At 39.5% G+C, this 15,570-nt stretch overlaps 1 protein-coding gene across 3 annotated transcripts in view; it reads left to right on the forward strand.

Annotated features, from left to right (window-relative positions):
* sh3yl1 (SH3 and SYLF domain containing 1) overlaps positions 1 to 14,903 on the forward strand; it is a 51,265-nt gene extending 36,362 nt beyond the window's left edge. Inside the window, exons 10-11 of one of the 3 annotated variants that reach the window (XM_036593885.1) lie at positions 11,941 to 12,095; positions 12,943 to 14,901. In XM_036593885.1, the coding sequence (XP_036449778.1) occupies positions 11,941 to 12,095; positions 12,943 to 12,951 (164 nt within the window). In that variant the 3' untranslated portion in view covers positions 12,952 to 14,901. Of the gene's footprint in view, positions 1 to 11,940 lie in introns of all 3 variants that reach the window. The other 2 variants (XM_036593886.1, XM_036593884.1) reach the window with 2 other exon arrangements.
* The last annotated feature ends 667 nt before the right edge of the window (positions 14,904 to 15,570 follow it).

The raw sequence follows: 15,570 nt of genomic DNA on the forward strand, positions 1-15,570 counted from the left end.
TGACCCGAATATCACAATATTCAGCTGCTGCCATTTCCTCTAAATCGGGAGCGAAAACAGACCTAGAGAAAGTTCGCTACGTTTAGTCTTGATCTTGTGCTGCCATTATTTTAATAGTTGTGTTACAATTTAGGCAGCATGCAGCATTATCATTTTGTTTTCCCTCAGTCAAAACAGTGTTGCAATGCAAACATTTTTATAGTCTTGTGATGCAGAAAAATATAGACCAGCAACAGTGTGCATGATGAGGTACGGTCTAGCTCTCAGTCTAACCAGATATCAGTACTTCATACGTATGAATAGGGCTAGGCAGTAATACTATTGGCAAAAACTAAATTGGAAACTAATTGGCAAACAAATTTTCAGTATCAATAATGCACATTTGAGTAAGCTGATTATGCCACTGTGTTCCTCAGTCCAGCTTGACAGCAAATATTTGAACTTTAAATAATTGCGATGTCAGTGTACTAGGTGGTGATGTACAGGGACTCCAACTGGGACACTGGGACTCCACCCTACAAAAACAGTTTTTTTTAGTTATTTGAACCTCCTTAAACCCTTTTTAATTATTTTTTTATACAGATTGTCATTTCACTGGAGAGCATGAACATTTATTAATAACAGACTGGGAAAGGGAACCAAATTTGTTTATTACACCTAAAAGTTAACAGCACTTTTGTTGAAACTACGCATCATGCACTTCAGAACAGAGTAAAACAACTATACACGGTTTCTGTATTAAAATATGTTTTCGAGATCTAAGCTGGAATGCAGTTCTGTTTGGACTTTTACTCACAGATACTTCTGGCCCATATTGTCCAAAATGTCTTGGTTTGCTGAAGTATTAAGATTTCCCTTCACTGGAACTAAGGGGCCTAGACCAACCCCCGAAAACAAACCCTTAGCATTATCCCTCCTATACCAAACTTTATAGTTGGCACAGTGCAGTCAGGCAGGCACCGTTCTTCTGACATTTGCCAAACCCAGACTCGTCCATCAGACTGCCAGATAGAGAAGCATGATTCCAGTGTCCAGTGGCTGCGTGCTTTACACCACTCCGTCTGACTTTTGCCATTGTGCTTGGTGACGTAAGGCTTGCACACAGTTGTGTGGCCATGAAAAACTATGCCATGAAGCTCCCGGCACAGTTACTGAGTCGAGTCGAGTCAAAGTTTATTTATATAGCGCTTTTTACAACAGGCGTTGTCACAAAGCAGCTTTACAGAAAAGTCCGGGTCCAAACCCCCATTAACAAGCCAGTGGTGACAGTGGCAAGGAACCCATCCTCCTCTGGTCGACATCGGATAGCAGACAGCATTAGTATAAAATATTAGAATACAAAACAGGGAAAACAGGTGGAGCAATGGTTGATAGATAGTTCGAGTTTATGCAGCAGCATCATCATCAGGAGGGTCAGTTCATGCAGGGGTTTGCACAGCTTTGTATAGCATGAAGCTCCATGGTGGTCGAAACGGTGCAGATCAGCCAACGGAGATGGAGCTCTGATGACTCTAGCAGCTCTGGTGGCTCCCATGTGGTGACTAAGGCAAACGTCGCTCAGGGGCTCAAATAAAGAGCGAGTGTGAGCGAGACAGAAATTGATGAACAGGACAGGTCAGTTTATGGAGAGATATTAGAGTAATAGTACAAACTGTTGACTGATATATTAGCAAAATGCTTGTGCAAACAGATACTTTTTGAGTCTAGTTTTAAATGTAGAGAGTGTGTCTGAGTCCCGAACAGAGGTTGGGAGATAATTCCACAATTTTGGGGCTATGTAGGAAAATGCTCAACCACCTGCTGTGTCTTTTCTAATTCTAGGAACTGTCAGCAAGCCGTTATTTTGTGAGCAGCGTGTATGTGTGGGTTCGTATGACTGAATTAATTCACTAAGATACTGCAGGGCCAGGCCGTATAATGATTTATACGTTTAGAAAAGGATCACATTTTTTGGTCCTTGTAAGGACTCTAGCAGCTGCATTCTGGACCATTTGGAGCTTATTTAGTAATGTATTGGAGCATCCAGCCAACATGGTGTTACAGTAGTCCAGCCTGGAGGTTATAAAGGCACCAGCTTTTCCGCATCATTTAGGGATAGAATATTACGTAGTTCAGCGATGTTACACAAGTGAAAATGCGGTTCTAACAATGTTGCAAACGTATATCAAAAGAGAGACTGGAATTGAAGATGATGCCTGGATTTTTTACGATGGTGCTTGGAATGACTGTGTGGTCATCTAAATTTAGTACAAATTTGGTGAGTTGAGATCTCGCTGCTTTGGGTCAATTTTGTTAGGATTAAGAAGAAGGAAATTGTTGGTCATCCAGCTTTTGATGTTTTTTACACATTCTTCGTTTATTTAGATTCAGAGCCTCATTTGGTTTAGCAGATCTGTAGGGCTGCGTGTCGTCCGCACAGCAGTGAGAACTAACGCCGAACCTGCAAATTATGTTACCAAGAGGTTGCATGTACAGAGAGAAAAGCAGCGGCCCGAGCACTAATCCTTGGGGGACACTGTATTATACTAGCGTATGATCAGAGTGTTTACTGTTAACACTGACAAATTGGTAACGGTCAGTCAGATAGGATCAGAACCAGGACAAAGCATGTCCTTTAATATCAACCAGATTTTCCAGCCTATCAAGGAGGATCTTGTAGTCCATAGTATCAGAAGCTGCGCTGAGATCTAGAAGGACTAGTGTGGAAATATGGCCACTATTGAGAGACACAAGGAGATCATTTACTACTCTAGTTAATGCTGTTTCAGTACTGTGAAAGAGTCTAAAGCCAGACTGGAACATCTCATGGAGAGAGTTCTCCTTGTAGATAGGAGCGCAGTTGATGTGGGACCACTTTTTCTAAGATCTTTGCAGTGAAGGGGAGATTGGAAATTGGGTTATAGCTGACGAGTTCATTGGGATCAAGATCTTGCTTTTTAAGTAGGGGGTTAACGACTGCGAGTTTTAATGATTTTGGTACATATCTCAGACCGAGGGACGAATTTATTATAGACAGCAGAGGTTTAACAACACAGGGGACAGTCTGTTTGAGCAGTTTTGCAGGTTCTGGGTCAAGAATGCATGTTGTTGATTTGGATGAGCTAATCAGTGTGACAAATTCATTTGGTTGGATAGGACTAAAAGATAGCAATTGGACTTCTGGCCTGGCAGGGCACGTATCATGTTGTGATATTGGACCTAAATTTTGGATTTGTAGTCTAATATTTTCTATTTTATCATTGAAGAATCTGATAAAAACCAATGATGTGTGTTGTTTGAATATCGTCTTCAAACGGTTTAATGTTACCAGTTAGTTTGGATATAGTCGTGAACAGGATCTTAGGTTTATTTTCGCTATTCTCAATTAGTGGTGAATCAGCAGAGCATTGACGAGTTTTATACACTATGCACCTCAGCACTCGGCAACCCCGCTTTGTAACTTTACATGGTCTACCACTTGGTGGCTGCGTTGCTGTGGTTCCTGAACGTTTCCACTTTTCAGTAATACCACTCACAGTTGATCGTGGAATAAATTTTGTGAACTGACTTGTTACTACGGTGGCATGCTCAAATTCAGTGAGCTCTTTAGAATTTCTTTCACATATGTTTATAAAAGCAGACTGCATGGCTAGCTGCTTGATTTTATACACCTGTGGCAATGAGACTGAATGAAATACCTGAATTCAATGATTAAAAGGTGTGTCCCAATACTTTTGTCCATATAGTGTATATTACTGAACAAGGTCTGTCATGATAGCTCGTAACAGCGTGCGACATTGGACATGACATGGTTAGGTCAATGTTGTGGAGCAGGGTTCAAGTAAAGTGTTAGGTTTATCTTTGCTTGGTTTAAGGCTTATACGTATATGTATGTTCTTCAGGAAATGAAAAACAGTTTTTTTATTATTACTTTTTTAATAGCTATTCCTTATCAAGTTTGCTTTGTATATCTTTGGCCTTTCCTGGCCTTGTCTGAAGGCTTCAGAAGTTAAGGATCAGAGGGACTTGAGTTGTTTCAGTTTTCATGTTGGGGGTGGGAGTGGGTGGAATCCCCATTAAAAATGGAGACACTTTCTCATCTACTTTTCATTCAGAGTCTTGTATGCCTCCTTAAAAATATCCCAACCTAATGGAAAGCCTCCAAGATCAGATGACTAGTCCTACATTAATATGTGCATTTTAGCAAGCTCCCTCCCTCCCTCGATCAAACACGAGCCATGATCTTTTATTATTAGAACAATTTCCTGGTATCATTCATTTCCCCTCTTTACTTTTTTAATTGGTTTAGATATCATTGTGGTGCATTTCTGTTGTTATTTTTGTCTCTGATTCAGACGCATTAGTTAGGCTCATTGAGTGATGCACGTGGCGGATCTGTTAATGCCTCAGCTCTTTTACATAAACCAGAAGTCCTTTTCTGGACTAAAATGGGGGCTGATGGGAAAGGGGCGGTATTTAATGTATGGGACGTGCTTTAATGTATGGAATTAGTGGACATTTTGTTTGTCTGAAAGGATAATTTGGAAGTAATGATAGAATTTCTTGTCATGTGTAGTTATCGTTGTTGGTTCTGTCCATCTTGGTTGCACCACAACAGATAGATGTCTTGTTTCCTTCTGTTGTTTGTGCTCTTAAACAAAACTTCATGCAGCTAGTTTTCTGTAAAAATACAGTAGGATACAATGTGCGTCTTTTACTCGCCAGTCAGGTATTTAGTTATATTTTCGTTATTTAGCCCAGGGGTGTGAAAATGGCAAGGTTCTGTTGGCTTATGTATTTATTTTGATAAAAATCACTGAATTGGTTTCATAAGTGAAAAGGTAAAGACACTTTCTAAAAAATCAACAGCACCAAATAAACTATCTGAAAGTTAATGGCACTTCCACTGAAGCTATCGTTAACTAGCGACACAACTAGCAGAAATCGAAAAAAGTTTTTTAACAAGGCAGAGGCTACAAAGAGTCAGCATATTATAGAGCCACACACTTGTCAAAGCAACCACTGTTGCAACCAAAATACTAAAATACCTCTTTCGTTATGTGATCTGGACTGTGAAAAGCATCCAGTGTCCAGTTACTTTTACCTTAGAAGACTTTAGATACCTAGCTAGTTCATAATGAACGGCTGACGTTCGCAGACTAGTTAACTTAGCTCGGTATCAGTCATTACTTTCTCCTTGTGTTGTATTGGCTAACATGCTAATTAATGAGCTCACTGACTGATATGTTCAGCGAATCAGCACATGAATCATAAATTAACTTGATTTGTACTTAATAAATTAAGTACAAAATGTAGTCTGTACAAAAGTAATGTCACATTTTAGATTTAATTTTTTCCAATAAGTTCAACAAAAATAAATAGAAATTGTTCAGTAAAATTTACAGAAAAATGCCACATCAGTTCCCTATAGAAGGTGTTAACCTATGTTCAATTTAATTAACAAAACATGTTAATCAAAATCAGTGAGCTTGACCTAAATATGATATTTTACTATTTTTTTATAATTATCACAACAATATTGGTTAAATGTCTATATATTGTAAATTGACTGCCAGCGGCTCCTTAACAATACCACCACAGCCTACAGGTTGAAAATGACTGGTATGGCCAATCACTCATAGTAGCAGAAACATGTGATGGAAGAAATGAAGCCCTCTGGGGCTTTGATCCAATTCAACCAGTGGCTTTGCGTAATGATTCGTTGTTCCAAAGATCTGCTGTAGTTCATGTTAAAAGATGGATGTCTTCTCAAAAGCGTAATGTTTATGCATCTCACCAGCAAGCTGTGAACAATATCTCTGCTGAATGTGATGTTTACAACCTGTGTCTTGGTTGTCAGGCTGATCAGTGCCTTGACTATCATTATATCATAGTTGGTGAAGGAGGAGACCTCCAAAACTCTCACTCATCAGTGTTTCATTAACATTCCTTCCATACACTGCAGGTCATTAGCACAACAAGTACTGTAATTACGCTCTCCTGGTGAAAAGTAGGAGAGATAGTCATTTTCGAAGACACCTCCGCTTCTCAGTCTATAAATGGAGACTATTGTGCGAGTATGGTTTATCTGAGGGCAATGACTTTGGGCAGTATGAGTACTTGTTTTCTGGTGGTTTCCCAAGACACAAAGAGCAGGCAGTGTGTGGCTTTCGCTGGCCTAATCCAGCTTTGCTTTTCACATCAGAATGCAACAAGATCAGCTGGCTGGAAATGATTGACCTTCAGTAATCTCTTCTCTCTTGTCTCCTTTTTTTATAGCCAGGCTTCTCAGATACCACCAAATGTTTGAGATTGACACTTGCATTAAGAAAAAAAAAAAGCAGTCACCAGGCTTCTGACGATACGCATGACGGGACCAGAACTTGGTTAGCTCTAATCATAGAGTGCACATAGGTGTAGACATGAGAGATGACTGAATAACGTCCCCCCCTCCCCCTTTTCATGAGCTGTCACTTTTTGGATGTTGCGTGTGCGAGCAGAAAACCGCATAGCTCAAATGTCATCACTCTGCCAAAACACACGAACCTGACAGATCTGAAGAAACTCTCTGGATTGTGTTCCTGTCAAACTCCCCTCGGCTTGTTGCGTCTTGCAGCTTGTGGTAGCCGGGGAATGAACGTTACGTTGACGGGATGCAGTTATTTTAGGATTCGAGTCAAAAAGTGTTTAGCGTGAAAAACGGCCCGACTGCAGCTCTTGGCACCGCCTGAGGTTTATTTATTTATTTTTTTTTCCTAAGATTTCAGCACAGGTGCCAGTAGTAAGAAAACCGCATTCCACCTCTGTCTGAATCTTATGTTTCTCTCTCATATATGTCTCCTGCTTTACTCCTACCACCTGTTTTCCTTCCTTCTCTCCAACAGCTTTCATATGTCAGTAGTGCTTATTTCACACGTTTCAGTCTGGTATGAATTTAATGCCAGACTTATTTGAATAGCCCATATGTTATACATTAAACGGCCCAGATGCACTTTTTCTTGTATTTTATTTACACTATATGGCCGAAAGTATATGGACACCTCACAATCACAACTATATGAGCTTGTTGGACATCCCAATCTGAAACCATGGGCATTAGTATGAAGTTGCCCCCTCCACCCCTATAACAGCCTCCACTCTTTGCCCATTCAGTCAAAAAAGTATTTGTGAGCTCAGGCACTGATGTTGGATGAGAAGGTCTGGCTTGCCATCGATGTTTCAGTTCATCCCAAATGTGTTCAGTGGGGTTGATTTCAGGGCTATGTGTGTCTTTGTCTGTAGCATTAACGTTACCCTTCACTGGAACCAAGGGGTCAAACCCAAACTCTGAAAAGCAGCTTCAGGCCATTATCCCTCCTCCACCAAACTGTTGGCACAATGCATTCTGGTAGGTAGAGTTCTAATGGCATCAGGCAGACCCAGATCATCCATCAGATGGCTAGATAGTGAAGCTTGATTCAACACTCCAGTGAACGCGTTGCTGTTGCCCCAGAGTAAAGGTCTGCACTCGCACGGATTTCTGCGGGACCCGTGGTACCTGCCACAATATTTTGCGGCGCGGGACTAATTTTCAGCGCAGGAACAGGCGGGAAACCAGCCCACTTGCAGGTGGGAGCTGGCTGAAACATGAAGAGAAATGCTGCAAATTAATAAATAGCCTAAATAAAGTAGAATGATCACGAAATCATATATTTATACAATCCAAAATGATAACAGTAAAAAAAAGTTCAAATGAATGAAGTCGTTCTAAAGAGTTGTGAGGCAACTGATGATGTGAACAACATGCAAATTCTTGTAGCTTACAGAGATGGTGGAGCCTTCGGTCTGACTGCCAAAGCTGCCAAGCCCAGCGTAACCCCCAAAATTATCGTTTTGTGGTTTAATTCTTGCCTTGTGTTTTCTGGGAACAAGTGGCGTTTTGTTAAGTTACTTCACAGTGAGTCTGATGACCACAACTGCTGTGTTATTTCAGCAGAGAATAATGTATTTGTGAATAGACTATGTCAGATATTGGATGTCAGTTCACCTTGATGGAACTTTGTGGGCGGGAGCAGGCCAAATGATTTCAGTTTTCTGCAGGAGCGGGTGGGAGTGGGACGAAATCTTGCAGGAGACCTCTACTTCAGAGTGCAGTGGCAGCGTACTTTACACCACTCCTGCTGACACTTGGCATTGAACATAATGATATTTACTCTTGTAGAGACAGACTAATCTTGTACCGAGAATACACTTTTGGTGCTGGATTGTGGGGAAATCCACCTCAAATAAGGGTATGCCCCCTCTAAAACCCACCCCCGAATCCTTCACGTGGATGCTCTTTTAATGTCCAGAGTATAATAAAACGACCAAAGCAAGCTAGCTAGCGCAATGCTATCACCTCCTCATGTTCATTTGAACATTCAAATGAGTGTTTCTCAAAAGCCCTTCTGTTTCATTTTGTTAGAGGTGTACTTGACACACAAAATCTTTTCAGTGAAACCACTTCAAATGCTTTGCTTGAAGACATTGACTCGAGGAAAGAGATTTGGCTTGTTTGCCAACAGGATGTGGTAAAAACTGAGTTTACCACCCCTGGCCAGCTGTGTGAAACACAAATATTTGAAGCACAAATTGGTGGTCTTGGTTATATTTTACATTACTGTCTGTAACAGAGGAGCAAGGTCTTTTTTTTAAAATGCAAAGTGAATTTCAGCTGCATACGCAGGTCACAGCACAGAAGTTGAAAACAAAGTAGCTTCAGGCGAATTCACACAGACTTATTCCGTCAGCAGCTTGTTGGAATATCTGTAGACGAAGTTCATGCCATTGCTCAGTGGTGAGTACATGTGTGTATTATTAATGTTGTATGCTGCAGATAACCGGTGCTGCTTTCGCACACTTCTTAGTGGGTGTGACGGTACGTAATTTTTACGTGATTACAAATCCGAGATCTCGTTTTTTTGTCAACATCATTGCCAGTTGTTTTCAGTTCTTTTCTCCAGATTTGTTGTTGCAACTGTGAACGACAGAGGCCAAATACAGCTGCTGGTAACCCATCATCAATTTTTTTTTTTTTTTTACTGTTTGCCCAATGATCAGTGTTATCTTCTAAATCTGAAGTATAATCTGGTTTAACCATTTTTTTTTCTGCTGCAGGAAGTCATGTTTCATTTATCCACATGTAATGTTCTCCGCACATGAACACACATCTACGTGCATAACTGAAGGTTTTGGGGGGACTTTTCAGCCACAAAATTGATTGAATAACATAATAAAGCACTGATTAGCCAAACAAGGTATTGGATGATAACTACAATTAATACTGCTGCTACATAGAGAGGTTTGAACATTGACATACATACAATCACTACTTATGGTGGTGATGTTATTTATGATAAACTAATATTAACTAATATTAGAATATGCGGAGGAAGTTAATGCTAACTGCCCAGATAAATTGCTTTTAAATTCTGATATTCACAGGAAGTCAGGGCTGTTTACATGCTTTAATAAAATCTTTTGTTTAAAAAAGCAGGCAAAGTTTCCGTTTTCCATGATATGGGCCTTTTTCCCTGATCAGGACTAGTCTAGTCACTATCAGCACTGAGGCCGCAGGAACCTGCCTAGAGACACTGCAAAGTACATGCATGACGTGCTTAACTAATGTACCAAATCTGACTTTATCTCCCCTCACATCTCCTCACAGTGGCTGATACATTGTAGATATGACTTAAAATGACCCGACTGTCTCTTAAAGGAGGAAAAAAAGCAATATTGTGCAACTTCGATGACATTCATATCTCATTCTCATGTACTCGAGTATTTCATCACCAAGTGTTACTGGAACTCTTCTGTACTTCAATTACACAATCTAGTCTAGAGTAGAACCTAATAAAATATTAAACAGATTAAATATGTTGTTGATTAGTTTGCCAGGGGGATTACTTTCTGCCTGTTCACATTTTAATATGTCAAAGAATGAAGAGATAAAGTGAAGTCGCACCGGGAGAGACGGAGGTGATTTTACTGGGAGGCATCAGTGTGTTTACTCATATATTCTGGAATGTTGCTCTAGTATCTGTTAGTGAGTTTTACTCTTCTTAATGTATTTAGTTATTCATGCAGGGAAAACCCAGCTGACACAGTTCTTCCTATCAGGGCCCTCTCTTGCAACCGATAACACAAGTATAATAAAATTAATAGCTAAAATCAAAAAGTAGACTATTGAACTGTGTGTTGTAATCTGTATTTTATGTGACTGATTTTGGTTTCTGCTCAAGTCTCTGGCAAAGCTTCCAGAGAGTGGATTAGACTGCCCCCTAGTGTGGTAAAGTTGGTAATCCTACTTTTTCCTAAATTCAAGCATGTAGGGCATTTTCTGATACACATAATCATATTGTTGCTTGCGGAACAAAACCTTGTGTCTCTCTCTACTTTTCAGGAGGTTTTAAAATATTCTTAAATTTTAATGTAGGTTAATATTATGAGATTCTATTCGAAGTAAATTTTAACTATTTCTACTGGTCTCTTCATTGTGACATATTTTCATACTATGTAATGGGCATCTAGCATTTTCAAATACTGTAAATAAATAAATAATTGGGTCTGTCTATTTATGTAAAGCCTTGTTTTTTGCTAGCCAGATCAAGCTTTGGAGCTGAAAAAATCCACAGCTGTTCCTCTCCATCCTTCCAGCTCAGCACTATGGGTCTGAAAGGATGTATAGCTGTTAAGAAGCTGTTAAAAGCTAATGAACACAAAAGAAAAAAAAAAGTCAAAGAAAGAAGCCACTGGTGTTCCCAGAACAATGGAATGATCACCCCAGAGTCCAGACATCATCATGAACTTGTACAGTAATACATTAAAGGAATAGTGCAGCATTTCAGCCTAATACACTCAGAAAATAATTATTAAACTCTCACTAGGGTGGTAACCTTAAGGGAATGTCTTAGGTACCTTTAGTTAGGGAACATTATTGTACCATATTTCATTGCAGTTTTATTTTTTAGTTGCGTTAATTTCATGCACCATGCCTGACTCCAGTCTTTTTTTCAACTTAAAGTTACATTTTAAAAAGGTAACAGTTTTTTTAAAAACAAACTACTTAAGAAGAAACAGAAAGAGAAACCATTGGTTAAATCAACAAAATAAGGTGTAGCATAAAAAATCAACAAAATAAGGTTTAGCATAATGCATTAGCATTCTGTCAGCTACCTGTTGCTATGCAGTTTATAATTGTTGTTTTACAGACTCTCCACTTTTTATCCAAATCTTTTTATTTTATGATACATGCAGTTGTTCAGTGTTCTAGATTTAACCATGGTACTACGCTATGCTTAGAAAACCACACTGTAATCAGGTCTGGGGACAGAACATGAGAGGGGAATCTGAAAATGACAGTTGTGATGTGGCAGGACAAAAAAAAAGAACATCAAATCTACAGTAGATCTGTATGACAGTAGCCTCACTTTTCAGGCAGGAGCTCTTCACCGAAGATTTACATATTTAGGAAATCTGTCTGCTCATGAATCTTCCCACAGAATGCAGCACATCTGTAAAATGCAGCCAGTATATAATGTAGCATGCAAGCCCTTTTACATTAATCTCTGTAGCCTTTCACTTTTTTGCTGTTTGACACTATAGAAGCACGTTACAAATAGTGGGTTCAGTGGGGGATGGTGTATGTATGACTCTGGCCTGATTGTAATGCAGTTTATGGTCAGTAACTGTAATGTATCATCACACTGCCCCCACTGTATAGGGGTCCTGCAGAACTAATCAAGATCTACTGCAATAGAGCATAGCCCTGAACTGCTGTGTTGCACATTTTCACACCAAAAAATATCTGAAACAGGCCACTGTTGAGGGTGTAATGTAGATACGTGTGCACAGCTCTTGACGAAAGTACAGACCCAGTGTGCCTTAACCTGATTATCTTCCATCTCACCAGTCTTACCCTCTCCTGTCTTAACTCTGCTGCAGGCCAAGCGTCTGGTGGAGCTCTGGTGGTCACAGCCATGCACCCCTTCACTGGCCAGCAGCCAGGGGACCTGAGCTTTGCGGCTGGAGACCGCATCACCGTCCTCACCAAGACAGACTCACAGTATGATTGGTGGGAGGGAGAGCTGAGGGGGCAGGTGGGCATTTTCCCTGCCAACTTTGTGTCCTACTGAGAGCGCTAATTCAAAAGCACTTACACACATCTTGAGGGTTTATGGTTCAGACTCCAAAGGGAAGGGGTTTTTTTCCCCCATTTTTCTACAACAAGCTGGCGCTGGTGTACGCTCAAAGGTCAACTTTTAATGAACGAGGTTTTCAGTGTTAACCTAGTGGTAGAAGTATATTATTTCCTTTTTTGAAGGTTCCTATTGAAGTCTTTATTATTACTTATTATCTGACTAATATAAGCATATGATCTTTTGACAAGTGTATTTTAAGGTTGGTTTAGAGTTTGATTATGAGTTTGGTTCTGTGTTTGTTCATGTTGCACACTGGTGTTTGGTCACAGTTTTGTACATTTTTTTTGAAACTGTTTTTGTTCTTACTGATTTGCAAGCTTTAATTCAATCATAGATTTAGGAATCATGGTGAAAGGGGCAGACAATAAACAAAGAAACTTGATAACTGCAAATGATGGAAAAAAATGCAGCGATAAAGTGAACAGATTTTTTTTTATGTAAGTAGAGCGACAGTAGCTGATTCTGAAAGCACTTCATTCATCGTTTAGTATATTCATCGATTATGTAGTCTTGTCATTGTTGACTTTTCTTGCCTAGTGTACCGTTAAAGTGAGATATATGACAAGACTGGATTTGCTGAGTTTTCATGCTGGGTGCGAGTTTTGCTGAGGATGCATCAAGTGATTGTTCCACTACCAGTATCATCTTCTAGCTTCATGCACCTGTTAGTTTGAATGTACTTTAATGAAAATATGACATCATTTTATCACATCAAGTTGCATTAATTCTTTCTCTTTACTGGCAGAGATGTTGAGCAGCACATGAAAAAACAAGCATAATACACAACTTTCAGATAAGTCTCAGCATCTAATGTGCCCCATTCCTCCGGTTTTGCTGTGCTTTTTAATACTTATTGTAGAAAATGAGAAACATTACACTGGGTGTTATTAAATTGTTAATCAAATGGAAAATAATATATTTATCATGTTGAGTGATTCTAATAAATATTATTGAATGACACGTGAATCATTTATGAAGTTTCATCACTTGCAATGTTTGTAAAGTGCTTGCTTCACCTTTAATCACACCCCCTCCCAAACCTCTCCATAAATCTTTGAAAATCAAGCTTTGGCCATTCATCCAGTAGTAGAACTGTTAACATTACTTTCCCACAAGAGGGCAGACAAAGCACAGTCCCAATACAGATGGTGGAGGACCAAGTCAGCAATGCTTCACTTGCAGTCCAAATGATCAAAACACTGCAAAGCTTCATGCTTTCTCTTTTTTAAAAGCTTTGTTCGACTCATGAATGGCTAACTAAAGATGTTCCTGTGGGCATATATTATTGTTTGATTTTCAATGTTTTCTGTGCCAAAATGTCTTGATTTTTCAGAGCCAAGTATTAGATATGTCGTTGTCCAAAAAAGTGATCATATAAAACAGTGCTGCTGAGCTGTAAATAATGACAATCTATAGAATTTGTTTTTCAGAAAAAGTCATTTGAGCATTGATGAGTCCATAGCATAACCCTAGCATAGTTGCTAGAGCAAGGAAACCACTAGATTAATGCTGTGCTTTCACAGTCAGTTTCTCCTACAAATCAGCACACAGGCCCTGAATGTTTTAAAACTTATTTCAAAACCGAGAAAGCACATCATTAAATTAAATTATTCTTCAAGATGTTACACAGCAAGTTAACAGGTAAGTGAACACAGCCAATGATCATTCTCACCATAAAAGCTCTTATTCTTCAGTTTGGTAGGCAGGGACCTTAAAGGAATGGTTTGGTGAGAAATCCAATTTACACCATTTTCCCCTTACCCAGTTGTACTCATTCGGCTGAGACATCTTTGAAGTCCAAATTTTGCTTCTTTAGTTTAGAACTGGAGCAGCATGGCTCAATTTGCTAACAAACACTAGAACTCAATAGTCATCCAAACAGCCCAAATAAGCTCTGTAAAAATAAATCACAAACTTTAAACTGCTAAAACTACATCCTGGCCTTTATTAAGATTGTGCAGACTTGTAGATATTGTTCAGGAGACAGTGTGACTTACTTTGAGTTATAAAAAATCATCAAAACTTTAGACTTAATAAAATATTCCTTTTATTAATTCCTTTGATATGTCAGTTCACTTGGATGCTTACGATTAGACTAATTGAAGGGAAAGAGGTTCCAGAATTTTCCCACTGCATTTCCATTTTATTTGGTGCACCGGCCTTCTATCTATAATCACTGCCCATTTTATCAGGTATACTTGTTACTGCACAGTTTATCAACCCCCTTCTACCTCGTCCATCGTGGAACAAGACCATCGTCTGGCTTCAAAATGCAAAATGTCCTATCAAACCAAACTGGCTGCAGTGCTTCATTAAGTTTTTTGAGTAGACTACAATATCATGACTATCAAACCTCCTGGATGTCTCCAACCCAAATCTTTCACACCTTATTCATCTGATCAACAACTTATGAATGTAGTAATTGCCTGGATTACGGTTGGAGCCAAACTCTGCAGGAAGGTAGATCTCCTGGAGCAGGGTTCGTGACCACTGCCATAGAACATTAGGCAAAGAGCCCCAACTCAGTCCTGGAGCTCTAACGTTCTGCAGACCTTGAGTTGCAAGCCAAATGCACTTGATTCAGTTAATCAAAGTCTTGCATCAGGATATTAAGCCCTGTTGTAGTCAAGGGGCGAAATACAGGGGGTCATGGGGGTCTGGGACTCCCTATTTAACCCCTTGGACCCCTTGGATGTGTCAGTCAAAATTGTGGGGGGTCCCTGTAAACCACAAATGGGAACTGTGTGTTTAAATATTCTTAACTAACTAGAGACGCACTGCTAATGTGCCTCAGGGTGGTGCTGTACCATATTGGTTCACTCAGTTGGTACTTCATAGCTAAGCAACTATGTCCGGGATACCTCTGAAAAACTTTGATATGTGAGGAAGACCACATTACCAAACTAGGAAAGAGCATTTTCAAACAAAGAAATGTTAAAACAAACATTTTGTTGACATTAAAGCTAGCATCAGTGCAGCTACGGCGAGTCAGCAGGTAGGAATAGTCACTGGAATAGCCAGCCAACGTGGGACCCATTGAAAACCAGGGAGTACTTTGCACCGATTGTATTGTATTATAATGTAAATTCACCAGCACCGGAGCTGGGAACTCCTGGATTAGGCTGTGTGAGATGCGCATTTGAAGATTTGTAAATAATGGAAAAGCACATTTCTACATAAACATATTGTGAAAACATCAGTAACAGCTCTTAAGGGTTGTGAGTATTGTGAATTAATTTCATATTTCACCGGATATTTCAGTATGCAGTCTTAATAATTAGACTTAGAAACTCCAGATGGTTACAAATGTCTTTATTCTCTAAAGCAAATGAATGGTAGAAACAAATTCATAAAAATCCAAGAAAGCCAGAAA

The sequence above is a fragment of the Colossoma macropomum genome, unplaced genomic scaffold (assembly GCF_904425465.1).
Source record: "Colossoma macropomum unplaced genomic scaffold, Colossoma_macropomum, whole genome shotgun sequence".
Lineage (NCBI taxonomy): Eukaryota > Metazoa > Chordata > Actinopteri > Characiformes > Serrasalmidae > Colossoma > Colossoma macropomum.